This window comes from Meles meles, chromosome 8, assembly GCF_922984935.1.
Source record: "Meles meles chromosome 8, mMelMel3.1 paternal haplotype, whole genome shotgun sequence".
Taxonomy (NCBI): domain Eukaryota; kingdom Metazoa; phylum Chordata; class Mammalia; order Carnivora; family Mustelidae; genus Meles; species Meles meles.
Genome location: NC_060073.1, coordinates 62,913,705 through 62,933,655, shown reverse-complemented (window position 1 = coordinate 62,933,655; position 19,951 = coordinate 62,913,705). Strand labels below are relative to the sequence as shown.

At 39.3% G+C, this 19,951-nt stretch overlaps 1 protein-coding gene across 1 annotated transcript in view; it reads right to left on the bottom strand.

The window, feature by feature from the left end:
* The window catches only part of UVRAG (UV radiation resistance associated), a 301,625-nt gene that overhangs the window by 239,288 nt on the left and 42,386 nt on the right, over positions 1 to 19,951 (bottom strand). Inside the window, exon 4 of the mRNA XM_046016488.1 lies at positions 3,095 to 3,256. Within this exon, the coding sequence (XP_045872444.1) occupies positions 3,095 to 3,256 (162 nt within the window). The remainder of the gene's footprint in view (positions 1 to 3,094; positions 3,257 to 19,951) is intronic.

The window sequence follows — 19,951 nt, the reverse complement described above, 5'->3', positions numbered from 1 at the left end:
AAGTGAAATAAATCAATCAGAAAAAGATAAGCTCCATATGATTTCGCTCTTATATAGAATTTAAGAAATGAGAAAAATGAGCAAAAGGGGGGAAGAGACAGAGACAAACCAAGAAACAGACTTTTAACTATAGAGAAAAAATTGGTGGTTACCAAAGGGGAGGTAGATGGAGGATGGGTGAAATAGGTAATGGGGATTAAGGAGTGTACTTGTCATGATGAACACTGGGTAATTACAATTAAAACTTTACCCAAAAAAATCACAAGATACCACTTCAAATCCATCAGAATGGTTAAAACCCAACAGAATGGAAAACAACTTGGCAGCTTCTTATAAATTTCAACATACACTTACCACTAGACCCAGAAATTCCATTCTTATGTATTTACTCAATAGAAATGACAACATATGTCAACATAAAGGTGTATAGTTAAATATTCACAGCAGCATTATTCATTGTGGTGGTTAACAGAATTTATACATTTGTCAAATCTATTGAACTGTATACTTTAAAGGGGTAATTTCATTGTATATACATTATACCTCAACAAACCTGACCTGTAAACAAAGTTTCATTCAAAAGTTGGCCCTCCCTGACTCTATCCCAACTTGTCTAAATACCTCTTTCATATACTCTCCCAAATTACATCACAAAGCTACAGCAATCAAAACAGTATGGTGCTCTGCAAGTCCCTGCAGGTATTCACCAATCATGAGCTTACCAAGTCTAAGGTCTCTGGAACCTTAACAGTAAGAATAAAGCCTGGTAGAAAGCAGATGATCGATCAATGAACCTAAGTAATTCCGGCTGTTCTCCTGATATATCTGAGTCTTGTTTTCCTCTGAAAATGTATAATTTTATTTTATCTGATTTCCTAGTAGTATGTTACTTATTGTATCTATTTTGTAAGTGAGTTTTGCCTTTCTACAGTAAGTTTCTAAATGGCATAAAATACATGGTTTCTCTTTCTCTGTTCTCCATTATACCCACTAACCAGCTTTGTAAGAAGACACCCAAAAACGGACTCTCTGAAATTAGAGCAGGTTCAACATAAACACAGCTGGATACTTCAAGAACATCACTACCCAAGGAATATGTGAGTTGAAAAGCATGAAGTCCATCTTCTTTGGCCAAAAACCCCTGCCAGACTATAGCCATACAACTCTAATGTTAAGAAGCACCATCCTCCATGAAATGTAAGTACTTTCAGAAAAAAGATAAGAGCTCAATACCAGGGGCACCTGGGTGGCTCAGTGGGTTAAGCTGCTGCCTTCAGCTCAGGTCATGATCTCAGGGTCCTGGAATCGAGCCCCGCATCAGGCTCTTTGCTCAGTGGGGAGCCTGCTTCTCTCTCTCTCTCTCTTCCTGCCTCTCTGCCTACTTGTGATGTTTCTCTGTCAAATAAATAAATAAAATCTTTAAAAAAAAAAAAAAAGAGCTCAATACCATTGTCTATCCACAGAGAGCCAACTATGCTATGTGGGAAGACAAAAAAAGTATACATCTCAGTGCAGGGCTCTTGCTGGCCAGCCTAAAGCAACAAGTGTCTCATGCTGAAAGAGAGGAGAGAGGCCCTAAGCCAAAAGTCATGATTTTACAAATTTTCATTGAGACCAGTCCTAAAACAGAAGGAAAAATAGAAAAACAAAAAAGAGTAAAAATCCATTGAAGTTAGAATTTAGTTATGTAAAATATCTATTGCATGCATTGTTCTGATCACTATAGGAAGACAGAAAATAAAGTATATGGTAAGCAAAATGAGGGCAGAGGAGTTTTTTTTTTTAATCTGAAAAAAATGTGGAATTAAATTGTTTCTTTAAAAGAAATAAAGCAAGGGCGCCTGGGTGACTCAGCTGGTTAAGTGTCCGACTCTGATTTCAGTTCAGGTCATTTTCTCAGGGTCATGAGATCGAGCCCTGTGTCAGCCTCTGCACTGGGTATGGAGCCTGCTTAAGATTCTCTCTCTCTCTCCCCCTCTGCCTTCAATCCCCCACCCCTGGTCATGTGTGGTCATATGCATGCTTTTTCTCTCTCTCTCAAAACAATAATATAAATAAATAAATAAATAAAAGAAAAATCAGAAAGTCTATATTGAATAAATATTAAGAAATATCAAGGATAATCATAGATACGACTAACATTTTGGAGTTAACCTTTAACAGTATCCAATAGGTATCACAAATAGACACAGCATTTATTCCAAGGTAGGTTACCAAGGACCACATGTATAGATCAGTGTGGTACAGCACAAAGAATGCATTTGTAAGTCAGCCAGGCCTAGATTTCAATCTTCCTCCACCTAGCAGTGTGATCTTGGGCAGTTACGTAAACTCCTTATGGTTCAATTTTCCCATTTAGAAAATATGGGCACTAATACCAACCTTCACAAGGCTGCTATAAAATATTAATTATAATAACCTAGTCTGGGGATGGCAAATAGGTTTCATTTATCAGCAATTCTGATACATTGCTAGCTGCATCCCAGAACACTGTGTTCAAAGGGATTATGGAACAACTTCGAAGCTCAGCTAGAGGAATGCTATGATCCAATAGCTACCTCCCTCATAGGGACTTGGTAGTAGTATGCAAGCCAGGCATTTGTCAGCCCTGTGTTTAATAAACAGTAACAGCTCTCAAAAAATAAATAAATAAATAAATAATAAATAAATAAATAGTACCTCTCCTTCCCAGAATCATTGAACTCTATTGGTCGGTCATAAGGGAAATATTTAATAGTATGTTCTATATTTGCAACTTAATTTTTAGATCCAATAAAAGAGAAGATCACTTCTCAGCCTTGTGGCTAAGATCAAGTGCAATAAAACAGAAGAAGCAGAATGCTATGGGAAAGCATATTCTTTCCTACAAAAAAAAAAAAAAAACTTCCTCTTAAAGTAACAGCTCAGGGTTCTTCTTCATAAGTTTCTTCAATTAAAAATTATTTTTAAACTTGGCCATAACTCAGAATTTCTATAATTAAGTAAACAATCACAAGGGTTCTGTATAATAGGAAATGTAGAATCTAAACAATATACAGAAAGGTTAGGTAGGCTTAGAGAAGACAAACACTCAAAACTACAGTCTAAAAATTACCTGCTGACCCAAGTATTTCAGCCCATCCAAACAGACTTTCCATTCAATCAAAAGCTGGTAGATGTTCTCCTTTCCACCCCATATCTTCACCACAAAACAAGACACAGACGTATCAAGACGGTCTGGCATTATTCCAAAATCGAGACTCCGCCATGTTGGATTCTGTTGATGGAAAGGAAAGCATGAAGACTCTAATTTGCTTACAGTTATTTCAATTAGATTAGAAATCATTTTGTTTTTGAAAACCAAAAGACTTCAAAAATACATCAAACTGCAGACTTAAATAAATCAGGAAGACATCTAATTAACACAGTGGGGGTGATAATGGTATAAGCATACCTAAGAAATAATTGCAAGTTTGGTCCCAAAGCACCAAAATAAAGCAAGTACCGAACTAAAGCAAGTCAAATGAATCTTTTGGTTTCTCAGTGCATATAAAAGTTATGTTTACACTATACCACAGTCTATTAAGTGTACAACAGCATCATGTCTAAAAAAAACAATGTACACACCTCAATTAAAAAATACTTTATTGCTTAAAAATGTAACCATCATGTGAGCTTTTAGCTATTCATAATCTTTATGCTGGTGGAGGGTCCTGCCCAGTGTCGACGGCTGCTGACTCATCAGGGTGGTGGCTGCTAAAGGCTGGGGCGGCTGTGATAATTTCTTAAAATAAGACAACAACCAAATTTGTTGCACTGATTGACTGACTCTTCCTTTCATGAATGATTTCTCTGTAGCATGCAATGTAAAATGCTGTCTGACAGCATTTTACCCAAAGTAAACCCTCTTTCAAACATACAATCAATCCTCTCAAACTTACCACTGCTTTATCAACCAAGTTTATGTCATATTCTAAATCCTTTGTTGTCATTTCAACCATCTTCACAAAATCTTCACCAGGAGTGGATTCCTTCCCAAGAAGCCACTTCCGTTGTTCTATGAGAAGTAACTGCTCCTCCGTTCAAGTTTTATCATGAGGTTGCAACAACTCAGCCATGTCTTCAGGCTCCACCTCTTATTCTAGTTCTCTTGCTATTTTCACCACATCTTATAGTTACTCCCTCCACTCAAGTCTTGAACCCCTCACAGCCACCTATATTAGGATTGTAATCAGCTTCTTCCAAACTCCTCTTAATATTGATATTTTGACCTCCTCCCATGAATCAAGAGTGTTGTTAAAGGCATCTAGAATGGTGAATCCTTTCTGGAAGGTTTTCAATTGACTTTGCCCAGATTCAGCAGAGGAATCACTACCTACAGCAGCTATAGCCTTACAAAATGTACTTCTTAAATAGTAAGACTAGAAAGTTCAAATGACTCCTGGATCCATATGGGCTACAGAATGGATGCTGTGTCAGCGGGAACAAAAACAACTTTAATTGCATCGTACATCTCTATCAGAACTCTTGGGTGACCAGGTGCATTTTCCACAAGGAGTAGTATCTTGAAAGGAATCCTTTTCTGAGCATATCTCAACAGTGGGCTTAAATGGAATCATGTTATAAACAGATGTGCTGCCAATCAGGCTTTCTTGCCCCATTTATGGAGCATGGGCAGAGTAGATTTAGCACAACTTTTAAGGGTCCTAAGATTTTCAGAATGGTAAATGACACTGGCTTCAATTTAGTCATGAGCAGCATTAGCCCCTGACAAGAGAGTCAGCCTGTCCCTCTGAAGCTTTGAAGCCAGACACTGACTTCTCCAGCTGGGAAAGTCCTAGAAGGCACCCTTTCAAGTAAGAAGGCTGTTTCATCTACATTGAAAATCTGTTGTTTAGTGTAGCCACCTTATTACTCATCTTCACCGGGCCTTCTGGATGACCTGCTGCAGAACTACATCAGCACCTGTTGCTTCACCTTGCACTTAACCCCCAGGGACACAATTCTTTCCTTAAACCTCATGAACCAACCTCTGCTAGCCTCAACTGCTCTCCTACAGCTTCCTCACCCTCTCTCACCCTTCACAGAATTGAAGAGAGTTAGGGCCTTGTTCTGGATTAGGCTTTGCTTTAAGGGAAAGTTGTAGCTGGACTGATATTTCATCCAGACCTCTCAAACTTTCTCCACATCAGCAATAAGACTGTTCCGCTTTCTTATCATTGTGTATTCACTGGAGTACCACTTTTAACTTCCTTCCAGATCTTTTGCTTTACATTCATAACTTGGCTGTTTGCTGCAAGAGGCCTAGCTTTCAGTATATCTTGGCTTTCAACATGCTCTCCTCACTAAGCTTAGGCATTTCTAGCTTGTGATTTAGAAAGGCATGTGATTCTTTCATTGAACGTCTAAGAGGCCATTGTAGGGCTATCAACTGGCCTAATTTCAATATTGTTCTATCTCAGGGGAAGAGGGGAGAGGCCTGAGGACAGGGAGAGAGATGGGGGAATGGCTGGTCAGTGGAGGAGTCAAAACTCACACAACATTTATCAATTAAGTTCACTCTCATTATAGGAGCAGTGCATGGTGGCGCAGAACAATTGTGATAGCAATGTCACAGCACCATAACAAGTATAATCACAATGGGACACCCGGGTAGCTCAGCAGGTTAAGCACCTGCCTTTGGCTCAGTTCATGATCCCAGGGTCCTGGGATCAAGTCCCATATCAGGCTCTCTGCTCAGCAGGGTGTCTGCTTCTCCCTCTGCCTGCTGCTTCCCCAGCTTGTGCTCTTTCTCTCTCTCTTTCCCCCTCTCTCTCTCTCTGAAAAATAAATGCATAAAATCTTTTTTAAAAAGTATAATCATAATGAAAATTCTGAAATACTGTAAGAATCACTAAAACATGACACAGAGACAGGAAGTGAGCAAATATTTTTGGGGAAATGGCACCAACAGACTTGTTCAAAGTCGGGTTGCCATAAACATTCCATTTGTAAAAACACCTTATCTGCGAAGTGCAGTAAAATGAGGTATACCTGTAAGTACATGTGCCCCCAACAACCATTTGCCGAGGGAGGAAACCAAGAAGAGGAAGAGAAACATCAGTCCAGAGGCTGGTGCAGCCGTGCCTGCGGCTGACGGTCTGGGAGATAGAGAACAGAGATGGGATAGGGAAGTGGGAGGTGTTTTTGGAATGAGACGTGACAGGAGTTGCTGATGGGCGAAGCTGAGCGGCCAGCTAAGGGACGAATCTAGAACGTCTCCTGAGTCTCTGCCTCCAACAATGGGCAGATGATGTGCCGGTTTCTGTGCGGGGGAAGACTGGCAGAAGCGAAGGAGTGCAGCACGGGGACGGGCTGGGCCAGAGAACCGGGAGTCCACACCCCAACGCGCCAGCTGTGAGAGGCCTTCGGGACGCGTGAGCACAGACGTCAGGCGGCCGTCTGGAGCCCAGAGGAGAGGGGAAGGTTGAAGGGGCAACCACGTCCCGAGCCAGGTCAGCAAGGGAGAGTGTGAATGAAGGGAGAAGAGGGCCAGGACCTACATGTGTCCCAAATGGTCTGAAAACCCACAAAACCCAAACCAAACCAACCAAACCAACCAAGGGCATGCTCGTGCGATGAGCTGGAGAAACCTGTCTAGGCTCACTGAGCCTGCTTCCTCCTCTGTAAAATGAGATACTAAATCTTCCTCATAGAACAAGACCCCAAAGCACCAGACACACAAGTAGGGGCTCAACAGATGACAACAGCCCTGGGAGGGCTCTGAATTCTCCATCCCGACAAGGCCAGGAAAGGGTTCTCCAGCCGAAGCAGCAGAAATAGATCCCTCAGCCGTCTCAGTGAGTCAGTCCCCCTCACAGCTCTGCCTGTTCTCCAGGCTTCTCCAGAGCACTGGCGGGCCCTGACCTGGGAGGGAAGCCCATGCTGCACGCTGCTGCTCAGAATGACCACCAGTACTTCTGAATTTTGCTGCTTATTTATTACACCTATTAGAAGGAGGATAAATTCTAATTTCTTACTAATATGGCTTCAAATGGTAATTCATTTATTCAATACTTGAGACAATTATTAAGAAGCAACACATACACAGTGCCCTCAAAATACCTCCAACTTGTTAGATTCAAACCTGATAAATAATTACATTATTTCATGAAAAGTTCAATAACAATATTATGCACAGAAGGGGATTAAACCTCAAGCAAACAGGGGAAAGACATCACCACAGAGGCTGTGAAACTTGGCTTTTAAAGGACAAACAGGATTTCCCTAGGTTAAAATAAGGAATTTCAGGCAGAAGGAACACAATTCACAAGGACTCCGCAGTGTGACATAGCAAGGTATGGTCAGGGAGCAAAGACAACTCCTGGAACACGCAAGGCAAGAGCAACAGGACACAAGGCTCGAGATAAACAAGAGGCTACACTGAAGGATATCTGGGGGCGCTGGCTGGCTTAGTCAGTCTACCAGGCTCTTGATCCCAGGGTTGTAGAGTATGAGCCCCACATTGGGTAGAGAGATCACCTTAAAATTCAAATTAAAACGAAAACAAAAACAAAAAACCACCTGAAGCATCCTTTATGCATTGCCGAGGAGCACTTTGAACAAGATGTGGAGGATCCATGGAAAGGTTTTACAGTTAAGAATCACAAGGTCAACTTTATGCTCTGAAATAATTTTATTGTTCATTAAGAGAATCATTCAGGGGTGCCTGGGTGGCTCAGTGGGTTAAGCATCTGCCTTCAGCTCAGGTCATGATCCCAGAGTCCTGGGATCGAGTCCCACACAGGCTCCCTGCTCAGCGGGGAATTTGCTTCTCCCTCTCCCTCTACCCCTCCCCCTACTCATGCTCTCACCCTCTCTCACTTTCTCTCTCTCAAATAAAATCTTGTTTAAAAATCTTTAAAAAGAGAGAGACAATCATTCAGATAGCTGAAACATTCTGAAAAGTCAAAACGTTAAGGAGATTTCATGACATCAATAGAAATGAACTATAATATATTGATTACTATCATTTATTTCCCCTATATTAAATGTTAGGGCTTTCATTATTAAATGTAAATATAATCAACCATATAAAATTAACAATTTTTTTTTAATTTATTTGAGAGAGAGAGATCATAAGTAGGCAGAGAGGCAGGCAGAGAGATAGGGGGAAGCAGGCTCCCTGCCAAGCAGAGAGCCCGATGCGGGGCTCAATCCCAGGACCCTGAGATCATGACCTGGGCCGAAGGCAGAGGCTTAACCCACTGAGCCACCCAGGCGCCCCTAAAATTAACAATTTTCATATGATATAAATCAGTAAGTCAAAGGGTCCTCATGTAAGGGTAACTGTTCTTGGCTCTGTGGCATTTATTTTTCTGACCAAAGCAGGGAGGGGAGTAGGGTAGTGCTTGTTTTTGTTTCAGGGACTATATTGATACATTTGTTTTGTGGGTTTGGTTGTTCAAGCTTCTGGAGACAAGACATGACTTATAGCTTTTTCACTTATATTTTACTTATATTTACTTATATTTATTTTATTTTTATTGCCTGATTTCCTTCCACCAAAAATAAAAGCTCTGATAGATAAGAACATTGTCTCATTTGCTTACAAGATCTTCAAAGCTTGAAAAGCCCATGATATGCATGCAGTAAGTTTTTGCTGCATGAGTAAATGAATGTCTGATCAATGGATACGGATGTCTGAGGAAACTGAAAGACCGCCAATAAACAGCATGATGATAACACAGTAAGCAGCACATTTATGTGAACAGTGTTATATTGAATCATAAAAAAACTAAATTCCAACTACCCAAGAATTTTAACCTAATGTCAACAGAATTCCATTCTTATATGACCCCAGTATCTATCTCACTATAACTGTTTAGCCGCCCTGCTAAATAGAGTTTCATTCAAATATCTCAATACAAACTCTGACTAGTCACTAATCTCTGCAGACACCAAAGTGATCACTGGAAATGTGGATGGAATAGCAGCAATCAACCAAAGAAAATCACTGGCTTGTGAAGTAATGTACCTTCAGCATTTGGTCTATCTGACAGAGAGCTGAGAGGCAGTATGGTAGAGAGGCACGCACTGAAATTAAACTATACTGTTAAACCACATAATCCCCTCTGTATCTTAGCATACTCACTTATAAAAACCAGAATAACTATCGCTTCACAGGGTTTCTATAAAGCTTAAAAAGAGTAATAATAATTATAGTGAGAGCTGTCATTTAACACTTATTAGTGATAAGTACTATATAAAGTCAGATATATACATATGAATAATGCCTATCCTAACATTACACAGAAGTACCTATCTGCTTAACGGCCTTGTTCACTTCAACAATAAGTCCAACTGATGTAAATAGGACAATTTGTTGACTTCAATAGTTAAAAAGACAAAATGTCATTTCATCAAATCTGAGATACCACCATCTCTAAGATGCATCATTATTTTATAGGCCATTAAAAAAGAATGGCTCAGGGCTCAGTCAGTTAAGCGTCCCACTCTTGATTGTGGCTCAAGTCATGATCTCAGGGTCCTAAGATCAAGCCCTGCAAAGGGCTCATGCTGGGCATGGAACCTGCTTAAGATTCTCTCTCTCTCTCTCTCCCCTTCTACCCCTCCCACCAGCTCTCTCTCCCTCCTCCCCCTCCTCAAAAAAAAAAAAAAAAGGAGAAGAAGTAGTAATGATTTTAAGATGCATCTAGATTTCAGGGGTGTTAAACTGTGAAAAAAAATGTGCATCTTAGAATCAATGAAACACAGTAACTAAGGGTCTTGTCTAAGGTCTCCTAGTAAGCACACAGCTCCAGAGTTTGAACCTAGGTCTCTAACATTCCTCTCTTGTTCTTTTTTTGTGTGTTTGGTTCTTGGGTTTTTTTCTCTCCACCAAAGCACAGAAGACAGAATTTAGAATAAAAGGGCCTTATGAGATTGTCAACAATTGCCTTGTTTTAGAGCCCACAGCCAGAGGCAGAAAGAAAAAGAAAGAATTTTGCCCTCTACCTGTGCCCCATTCTCCGGGCAAAAGGAACTTCACATGATTCAAACTTGCTCTTACTGCCCAATTACCATACTATACCCCTGAGCAGGGCTGAGACACAAATAAGTAATTAAACATGACAGCAAATGCTAGAATATTACTACTACAAGAATGAAGTATTCGTTCCAGATAAGCTATACTTAATCTTGACAAAACTCAGAGAACTGTGAGTCCATGGCTTCATCCCAATTTTTCAAAGGAGAAACTGATACTATATACCATTAAATAACTTGCCTAAGGTCATACATTTGGTTATATCTAGAGCAAGAGGTCAGTCTATATATCTGACTTTAAAGACAGGATAACAATGAAAAAACAATTTAAAAAAAAGATAGTGACAACATCAGATAACTTCTGAATAGAGGTAGCCCATGCTGCTGGGGACCGTTTACCATAAAGCAATCAGGCTTTATGTCCTGGGAAGCCCCTGAAGGATATATCCGATGTCACTCCTGATAGGCTTCAGTCAATGAAAAAAAGGTAAATAATGTCCCCCAAATAGGAAAGTGAAGGGGAGGGAGATATGAAATATTCAAATGATAATATTTTACCTAACTACAATTCAACAGACCACCAACTCCACTATCCTCAAATAGTTAAAAACAAGAAGCATGAAAATAGAACTACTTAAATTATCAAGTTAGATCAAATATACCCTATAAACTTAAAAAGTGTCAAGTCATTGCATATAATTTGTTTATTCCTAATTGGTATTAATTGGCATATTTTTCCAGAAAATGAACTTTATACAAAAAAAAAAAAAAAAAAAAAAAAAAAAGCACCTGGGTGCTCAGTCAGTTAAGCTCTGACTTCAGTTCAGGTCATGATCTCAGGGTCCTGTGATTAAGCCCCGTGTCAGGCTCCCTGCTCAGTAGGAAGTCTGCTTGTCCTTTTCCCCCTGCTTGTGGTCTCTCTGTCTCTCTCTCAAATAAATAATTAAAATCTTTAAAAAAAAAAAAAAAGTATCCAAATGGCCAGTAAGAGCATAAAACCTAAAAAGTTACTCAATTAGAATACTGTATGAGGAAATGTAAATTAAAAACATAGTACAATATCACTATCCAACCAGAGCTGCTAAAATTTTAAGAACAGATAATACCAAGTTTGGAGAAGGATGCAGAGCAACTAAAACCTCACACTGCTGCTGGGGCTGTAACTGGTATAACCATTTCGAAAAACTATTTGGAAGTATCCACTAAAGCTGAAAGTAACCTGTGACCTAGCACTTGACTCCTCTCCCAGGTATCCACCTAACAGCAGTGAAATGCATATACATGTGCACCGAAGGACATGGCATTAGAATGAACTACAGCATGCAACAACATGGATGAATCTCACACACGTAATGCTAAGCAGGAGAGGACATGCCAGAGAGAGAGAGAGAGAGAGAGAGAGATATTCAAAAACAAGCAAGACTAACCAATGGTGCTTCAAGTCAAGACAGTGGTTCTCCTTGGGAGCAGGGAGTGACTAGAGAAAGAACAAAGGGGTGCTGATAATGTTCTACTTTTTGAACTACTCCCTTTAAAAAGTCATCAGGCTATTATTTTTGCCCTTTACTGCAATGTGTGTTCTATCCCAATGAAAAGTAACGAAACTGTATTCTTTAAAGACCCAAGAGCAGGGCGCCTGGGTGGCTCAGTGGGTTAAGCCGCTGCCTTCGGCTCAGGTCATGATCTCAGGGTTCTGGGATCGAGTCCTGCATCAGGCTCTCTGCTCGGCAGAGGGCCTGCTTCCCTCTCTCTCTCTCTGCCTGACTCTCTATCTACTTGTGATCTCTCTGTCAAATGAATAAATAAAATATTAAAAAAAAAAAAAAGACCCAATAGCAGAAAAAAATACAGCATCTTAAAGGAGGAGGCTGAAGCAATAAATCAAATAAAGGTATCTCTTCATGATGTAAATTCAGGCCTTAAAGTCTAAAGTCTAAAGGTGTTAGAGGACCTCCTGGCCTTCAAATTATACCACCTGAAAAGGTAGCTATTTACTCTATGTGTAAGATCATCTCTCAACAAAAGTATATGTGCCCTAGATTATGACACATTATAATTTCAAATTCTCACTCTCAGAGTAATAAAGCACCAGAAAAACCGTGAAATAACCACCCCTTCCCAAAGTGAAAAAAGGAAAAGACTGGTGAATATATCTGAACAGGGAGAGGGAGGACTTGGGGGTGGGGAGGCAGTTGTATTAAATATTCGTAAATACTTCATTCTAAAATAAATTAAAAGCCTTTGAGGGTGCCTGGGTGGCTTCAGTGGGTTAAGCCGTTGCCTTCGGCTCAGGTCATGATCTCAGGGTCCTGGGATCGAGTCCCGTATCGGGCTCTCTACTCGGCAGAGGGCCTGCTTCCCTCTCTCTCTGCTGTGATCTCTCTCTGTCAAGTAAATAAATAAAATCTTAAAAAAAAAAAAAAGCCTTTGAAAGTGAGAGTGGTGTTCTGAAGTTACTTCATACGGTTGACTAGATGACATGGGTTTCTTTTCTAAGCCAATACAACATTAATACAGCACAGCTATTGTCAGTCTTCTCATTACAATGACCTTCCTTCATACTTTCATGACATAGCCGCCAAAGAGCCATAATTCCTGAGCTGGTACATTCAGACATACTGAAAGACTTTATTGCCCAATAACGTTATTATAAAGACCCAGATGATTTATATTTATATTTAACCTATACAGGTCAGCCTGTTTCATAGATGGAACAAATTATCTAAGTACTAAGATGATCTAGGGACCTATACCATATTCACTGTGGTACAGCTGCAGAATATCAGGATATTTATGGCTCTGAAAAGTTCACTGCCCACTCACTACCCACAGGAGAATGTAAACTCATTATTTAGCCAGAGCAACTTCTCCATAACGCTGCTCAATGACTGTTTTTTTATTAAAGAAACACACTTGTACAAAAGAAATTTCAAAACATAAACTATCACCGCTCTTATCACCCAGTAACAAATGTATGGTCATAAGAAACACAACTTAAGAAGTCATAAAAATTTCTCTAAACATACAAGATAACTCTTGGGAATTGCATGCTGACGTTATAAAGCAGTAGTTACTTCTCAGCCCAATAAACTCTCTTTCCCTGTCTAATTCACCTCTACTCATCCTTCACATCTCAACTTAGAAATTAGCTTTAGCTAGAAACCTTTCCTAGCCAGCCTCTCTTAAAATGAGATAAATAATACTCCGATGTGTTTTCAAAGAACCCTGTTCTTCCCTGGTACTTTAACTGTATGTGTCAATTATCTTAGTCTCCCTCCATGTCATATAGTTGACCAGACAGAAGTTAGAAAACCCCAAAGATGGTGCAGTTTAATACAGGGTAACATAATCTGGCATAATTAAGAGGAGACAACTCTCTACTCATGCATACCCATAGAGATGAAATGTTAATTTATTTGGTTACAATTCAAATGAAACATAAACTTTGACAATCACTCAGGCCAGTAACTCATAAAAGGTATACTGTTGGGTCAGGTTTTTTTCCCAAAAATTTAAAAACAGCTCAGGAAGTCAGAATTTCAAACAAAGTTTATGATTTTGATAATTATATCACATGTTGTCCCTAAAAATACTTGCTCTTGCAGTTTTCCTGGGATGCCTGGGTGGCTCACTGGGTTAAAGCCTCTGCCTTCGGCTCAGGTCATGATCTCAGGGTCCTGGGATCGAGCCCCGAATTGGGCTCTCTGCTCAGCGGGGAGCCTGCTTCTCCCTCTCTTTCTGCCTGCCTCTCTGCCTACTTGTGATCTCTCTCTCTCTGTCAAATAAATTTAAAAAAATGAAAAATAAAACTTGCTCTAGACCTTTGCTTATTCAATCACAAGGGCCATCACTGACCTCTACTAGACCTCCAGCAGACACTGACTCAGTTGAAGGAAGGAAGCTAAAGGAAGTGTGAAGTAAGGCAGGCAGCATAAAGCTGCAGAAGAGTAGGGCTTTCCAATGTCACGATTGCCCTAGTGCCCCCCGCAGGGGCCAAGTTTCTCAGACTGTCTGAACCTCAGTTTCCCTATCAAACAGGCATATATTTCTTACCTTATAGCACAGGTATCAGGATAAGAACCAATGTACATCATGCATCCAACACATGACTAGAATCACAGGTGGGTACTTAATAATTGATACCTCTTATTTATTAAAGAAACACACATGTATAAATTTCAACACACACACAAACTACCACTGCTCTTACTCCCACTATGAGATTTTAATTTTGTAATAGAAGTTTAAAAACTCCCTTTTGTAAAAGTATCTAATGATCAACTTTGTAATTGTTGAAGATGGGTACATATGGTTTCATTACCTAATTCACCTGTACTTTTGTGAATATACAAAATCAGCTTAAAGAATTTAGCTACTTCCATTCTTACTGCTTCAATCATTTTGGTTATTAACCAATAACCCTTCAATCTAATCTCCTCCTGAACAACAATAACAAAATGCAAAAGTTAACAAATCATGTAGAGAATATGGCTACCTGAAGCCAGAGAACTTTAAAGCTGAATTGTACACTGACAATTAATTGTTCTATGTTAAATATATATGAGAAGAAACCAAAGCTCTGACTTGTAACTTGGAGACACATCTCCACCTTCTAGCCTGCAGAAGCTGGATTCTTCAGTTACTCAATGCAATAGGCATTTATTGGACTTCTCTGGGTGAAGCACTGTGCTAGGGACATTAGAAAACAGAAAAATGAATACATTCAGTGTCTTTGTTTACCAGACAGTGTCTTTGTCTGCCCCTACCTTTGTGTGGCCTGCAACTATATCCCTGTCCAAATCTCTCTCCTGCTGACCAACTCTTGACCATCATATCCCATCTTTCCAGGTCATTTCCCTTACTGCCCTGACCCTCAATTCCTCTGTCCCTGTTGTCATACTTGTCTAGCAAGATCTCAAACCACCTCTGCTCACCCCACCCAACCCCAGCCAGACTAGCTTCTTAGCCAGTTCTTAAAGACCTCAAGGACACTCCTGCCTTTGTAACCCTCCTGCTTCCTGGCCTGTAACAGTCTTCCCCCACACAGGTACATAGCTTCTCCCTCAATTCCTTCAGGTGTCTATTCAAATGATTTTATCTATATGACATTTTGTCTATGTGACTACCAAAGGAAACCAGAAAACAGCACTGCCAGATACTTTCTTATTCTGCTTTATTTTATGCCATTATTTTTAACATCATCTAACAGAGTCTAATTTATCATTAATTCTAACATGCACTTTCCTTCACATTGAGGATGAATTTTAATTTTAGAAATATTAAGATCAATAAGGTTCTACAATTTTTGACCGCCAGGTGGCAGTCACTAGATGTCACTGTCTCTACATGCACAACCTTAAAAATAACTGTTCTTAAACTCTTAAATTAGGCATGCTGAACCCTGTTCGCCTGTGCTGACTTCAATGCCATTTAAAATATCTCTCTGGGTTTAAACTGAAACAAACAAACAAAAAGTCCTGTATATAATATCTATCAAATTTTTAAATTCAAAAGGTTAAAAAAACAGAAAGTGATTGGAACAACATAGAGTAACCCAGTACTCTCAAACAGTGCTGGCGAGAGTGTAAGTGAAACAAAAATTTGGAAAATTTGGCAATATATACTAAAGTGGATCCTATGAATATTCCCTACAGATCCACTCCTAGATATGTATCACATTAACAGAAATGTACACATAGGGTCAACCAACAGATACACAAGAGAATGGTCACAGCAGCACTATTCATATTAGCTCAAAAACTAGAAACTAACCAAATGCCCTCAACAGAAGAATGGATAAATTCTGGTACATTCACACAATGCAGTATTACAGAATAAACAAACTACAAATATACCCACAATCTGAAAGACTCTTAAAATATACAGTTGAGACTCTTTCAATATAAAGTGCAAGTCAGATACAAAGGAGTACATACTCTATGATTTCATCTCTGTAAAGCTTAGAAGTAGATAAAATTAATTGATGATGTTAAGTCAGGGCAGTAGCAGTAACTGAAGAAGGCATGAGGGGCCTTCAGGGTCGCTAAAAATACTCTACTTATTGACCTGGAAGCTGGTTATACCAGTATATTCAATTTCAGAAAATTCATCAAGTTGTATATTTAAGAACTGTAATCTCTTCTTTATGAAACTTTATGAACTTCAAAAAAAAAAGTATTAAGTTTTGTATAGGCAAAAGGTCACAGACATAAAACAAGAAGACATGAATTTGGTATTAGAGAAGCAGTATTTGTGAATGAAGAAAAAAAAACCTCATGCATCCTTTTCTTTAAGACTTAATGAAATTCCCACAGATTGAGAAAGCATATTTATGTTGTTATTGAGATACAAAAGATTCCCAACACAGGTCAAGCAATATACCTAAAGGAAGGAAAGACTGCTAAATAAATACCTTGGAATGGGTAAAAGAAATGTCAAAGTAACAAGAGGTTAGGAAGATCAAATCACGACTCATTCAGGACTATTACGAAGGTCCTGTGTTTCAATTTAATTACAAGTGTTTGTTTTTCTTGGTGAACATAAAATAATGGTGACTTTTACAACTAACTTGGCTTAGGCTATTTTTCTTGTCTTGTTTGCCAAACACAAGCCATCACAATAATTCTGGAGGTTATGAAGATGACGCATACAGGTCCCTGCCTTTGTAAGGTTTATCATATATATTAAAGAAGCTAAGACAACCAAAGGAACAGCTATCACACCGCTTTAGAATGGTATCAGTGGTATAAGGACAAGGTTCTTCATTCTTTTGTTTTTTAAAGATTTTTATTTACTTAGAAAGAGAGAGGGAGTAGGGGCAGGGCAGAGGCAGAGAGACAGAGAGGGAGAGAGAATCCCAGGCAGACTCCACACTGAGAACAAAATCCCACAAAGGACTCGATCCCACAACCTGAGCTGAAATCAAGGGCCAGTCAGTCCCTGAACCGACTGAACCACCCAGATGCCTCCAAAGTTTGGTTTTCTCAAAGCACAGAAAAAGGGAAACCTCTTCCTGCTAATGTCAGATTGTAAGAAAGCTCTTCAGAAGCATCCAGAACCATGCTGTCCAATACCATATCCATTAGCCACTTGTGGCTATTTAAATTAGAATTAAATAAAATTAAAAATTTAGTTCCCCAGTATTACTGAACCACATTTTAAGCAGTCAGTAGCCACACATGGCTAGTTGCAAATGTACCAGGCAGGGCACAGAACACCAACAGCACTGCGGCAGTGATCTGCAGTAGCCAAGAGTTAGAAAGACCCAAGGAATATGCACATAAGATCAATTTAATCTTTGGGCGAAAACATCCTTTTTAACTCATGTCCATTTCCATGTTTCCTTTGACATCACAATGGCAAAAGCAGCCACCCTGGACTGGGGACCAAGCTAAAAACACAAACCTAGGAAAAACAGTTGAAGTCTTGAAGTTATAGGAGTAAAAAAAGAATATAAGCTCACTAGAGTCCAGCTTAGTTCACCAGGGTGAAAAATCACCCAAAGCTTCAACTAAAAATCAATGAAGCATTACTATGCCTAATCTTTAATAGCTAACTGAGGATTGGGGGTTCAGGATATAACTCAGAAGTCAGTCAATAAACATATTTATGGAAGAATCCATTCACTAAGAAACACTGACTGAGCACCTTCTATGTGCCAAGCACAAAGGGCAACCAGGAGGAATAAAAGCATTTAAATCGCTAACTCTATTTAGCAGATATCACAACAGCTTACGAATCACCAGCTCCTAAGCAAGGAAAAAAACCTACAAACTTTGCTCATCTGTGGTTCTTCAGAAACAGCAAGCAGGGATATAACAATGTGCCATCTCCAGCATATTCTCTAAGGGTTGTTGACTCCTGTGATGCTCAATGCAAATTAATCTGAGTCAGTCACAGTGATTTAACAAAAAAACAAAGAAGAGTCCTTTTCAAAAGAAAAGAACATATGAACTACAGTTTATCAAACCTATATTAAGCTATAAAAGATAGGAAAGACAATCCTTGCCAGAAATATCATAACCTCAAAGAATATCCTTAAAAGGAAAGATAAACCAATCAACATTTATCCAACAACTCCCAAGGAGTACACGGGGAGCCAGAGGACATAAAGATACTCAAGCAGTCTCTTGACCTCCAAAAGCTGTCATCTACTTTGGGAGAGGAAACCGTTCATCAACAATCACAATGGACGCAAATGCTCAAAGTGGGATCCCCAGGAAACAACTGCAGGACAAACTGTAACTGCAAAGGACCTTGCAAGTCTTTTGTCCAAATATCTCCATTGTCTGAAATCCATTCTACAGTATTTTTATAAAACATTTATTCAACCTAAGTACACCAGGCATGAAGGTATCACCTCATGGACATTTCAGAAGCAAAAGATGGGAGCCCGAAGGGCTGAAGAGTTAACATTCAACGAGATGGTTTTAGAAATATGAACTTGAAAGGCAAGTGAATACCAAGTAAATACAATACAATAATGCAGAACAATACACTAACATGGCACTATTAGCACAGGATCCACTATGACCCAAATCCAGAGTAAAAGCAATGGGATGGGGTAAAACCATTTCCAGTAGACTTCTGACTACCAAAAGGAGGGTAGAATAAATCAAGGTGAAATTCTATTCTATCTGCCCCTGCAACCACCCACTCTTCCCCAGCTCTCCCTGGTGTGTAGGACACTTACATTTTCACCTGAGCCAGGGGACAAAGAGACACTAATATTGACTCAAGAGCTACTATGTGTCAGGCATGGCGCTAGTCATTTCATGTCATTTACTATATGCAGAACAAGAGCTATACTGATGATTAGAGTTCCTCAGAAACAGGCTCAAGGAAACTGTCTTGCCCTGAATCCAAATTTATTATTTTATTTTAGAGACATTGAGAAGGCAGCTTGATAAAGAGGCAAGAGTAGCAGAGACCTGAAGAGAGAGGTCTGAACTTAGGATCCAGCTCTACAGTTATGTGACTACAAAAGTTGTTGGGCCTCTCTGGATGTCAGTTCCTTAAGACCTACCTCATCTCCTTACAGGTTATTGTAAGGATCAAAATGGAACCCATATGTAAATAGATTCTGTAAATATAACACATAACTGATACCCATTTATTCATCTAACAAGTATTTACTGAGCACCAATACTATTCTAGACTCTACGCAAGGTCCCTGCCCTCATGGAACTTGTGTTCTATAAGGTGGGAGACACGTAATCAACATAAAGAAATCAATGAACAAGAGTTTCTAAGAGTGATGAATGCTCTAATGAAAATAAAACAGGTGACATAAAAAAAGAGTGACTAGGAGAAAGGGAACCACTTTCAATGGAATAGTCATAGAAGACCAAACCAAAGTCTTATAACTTGAGACCTCAAAGATGTCTTTAGTCAAACAAAGAGCTGGGGAAACAAGTGTTCTAGCCATAAGAAAGGGAGAGGAGCTCAGCATGTTTGAAGCACCAAAAAAATGAGGTATGCCTAGGCACAATGAGTAAGGAAAACTATTAGGAAATGAGGTTGAAAAAGTGGACAGAGGCCAAATAGAGCAGTCTTGACCACTAAGAAGATATTATAATTCCCATAAAGTCCTTTTTTTGTCAACATGGCCCAATAAACTGAGCCATTTGTGCAAATATCTCATGTGTACATTATCAAAAGTGGGACACTTCCAAATTTCTACCTTAGCAATTCCACCACCAAAAAATAAATGGGAAGATCCAATGCAATGGCCCTAGACATACAATTCTTAAGAATTTTATCTAAACAAAGACATCATTTATTATGTTTCATAAACCAGATAATCAAAAAAAACTAACAGAATTATAGAATATGAATTTAAAAAAACACTGAAGTTTTTAATAGGGAAAATATCAGTTCATTCAGCAAATATTTATCAAGCACCTACTATGTGCCAGGCATGTTCTAAGGATGAGAGATACAGTAA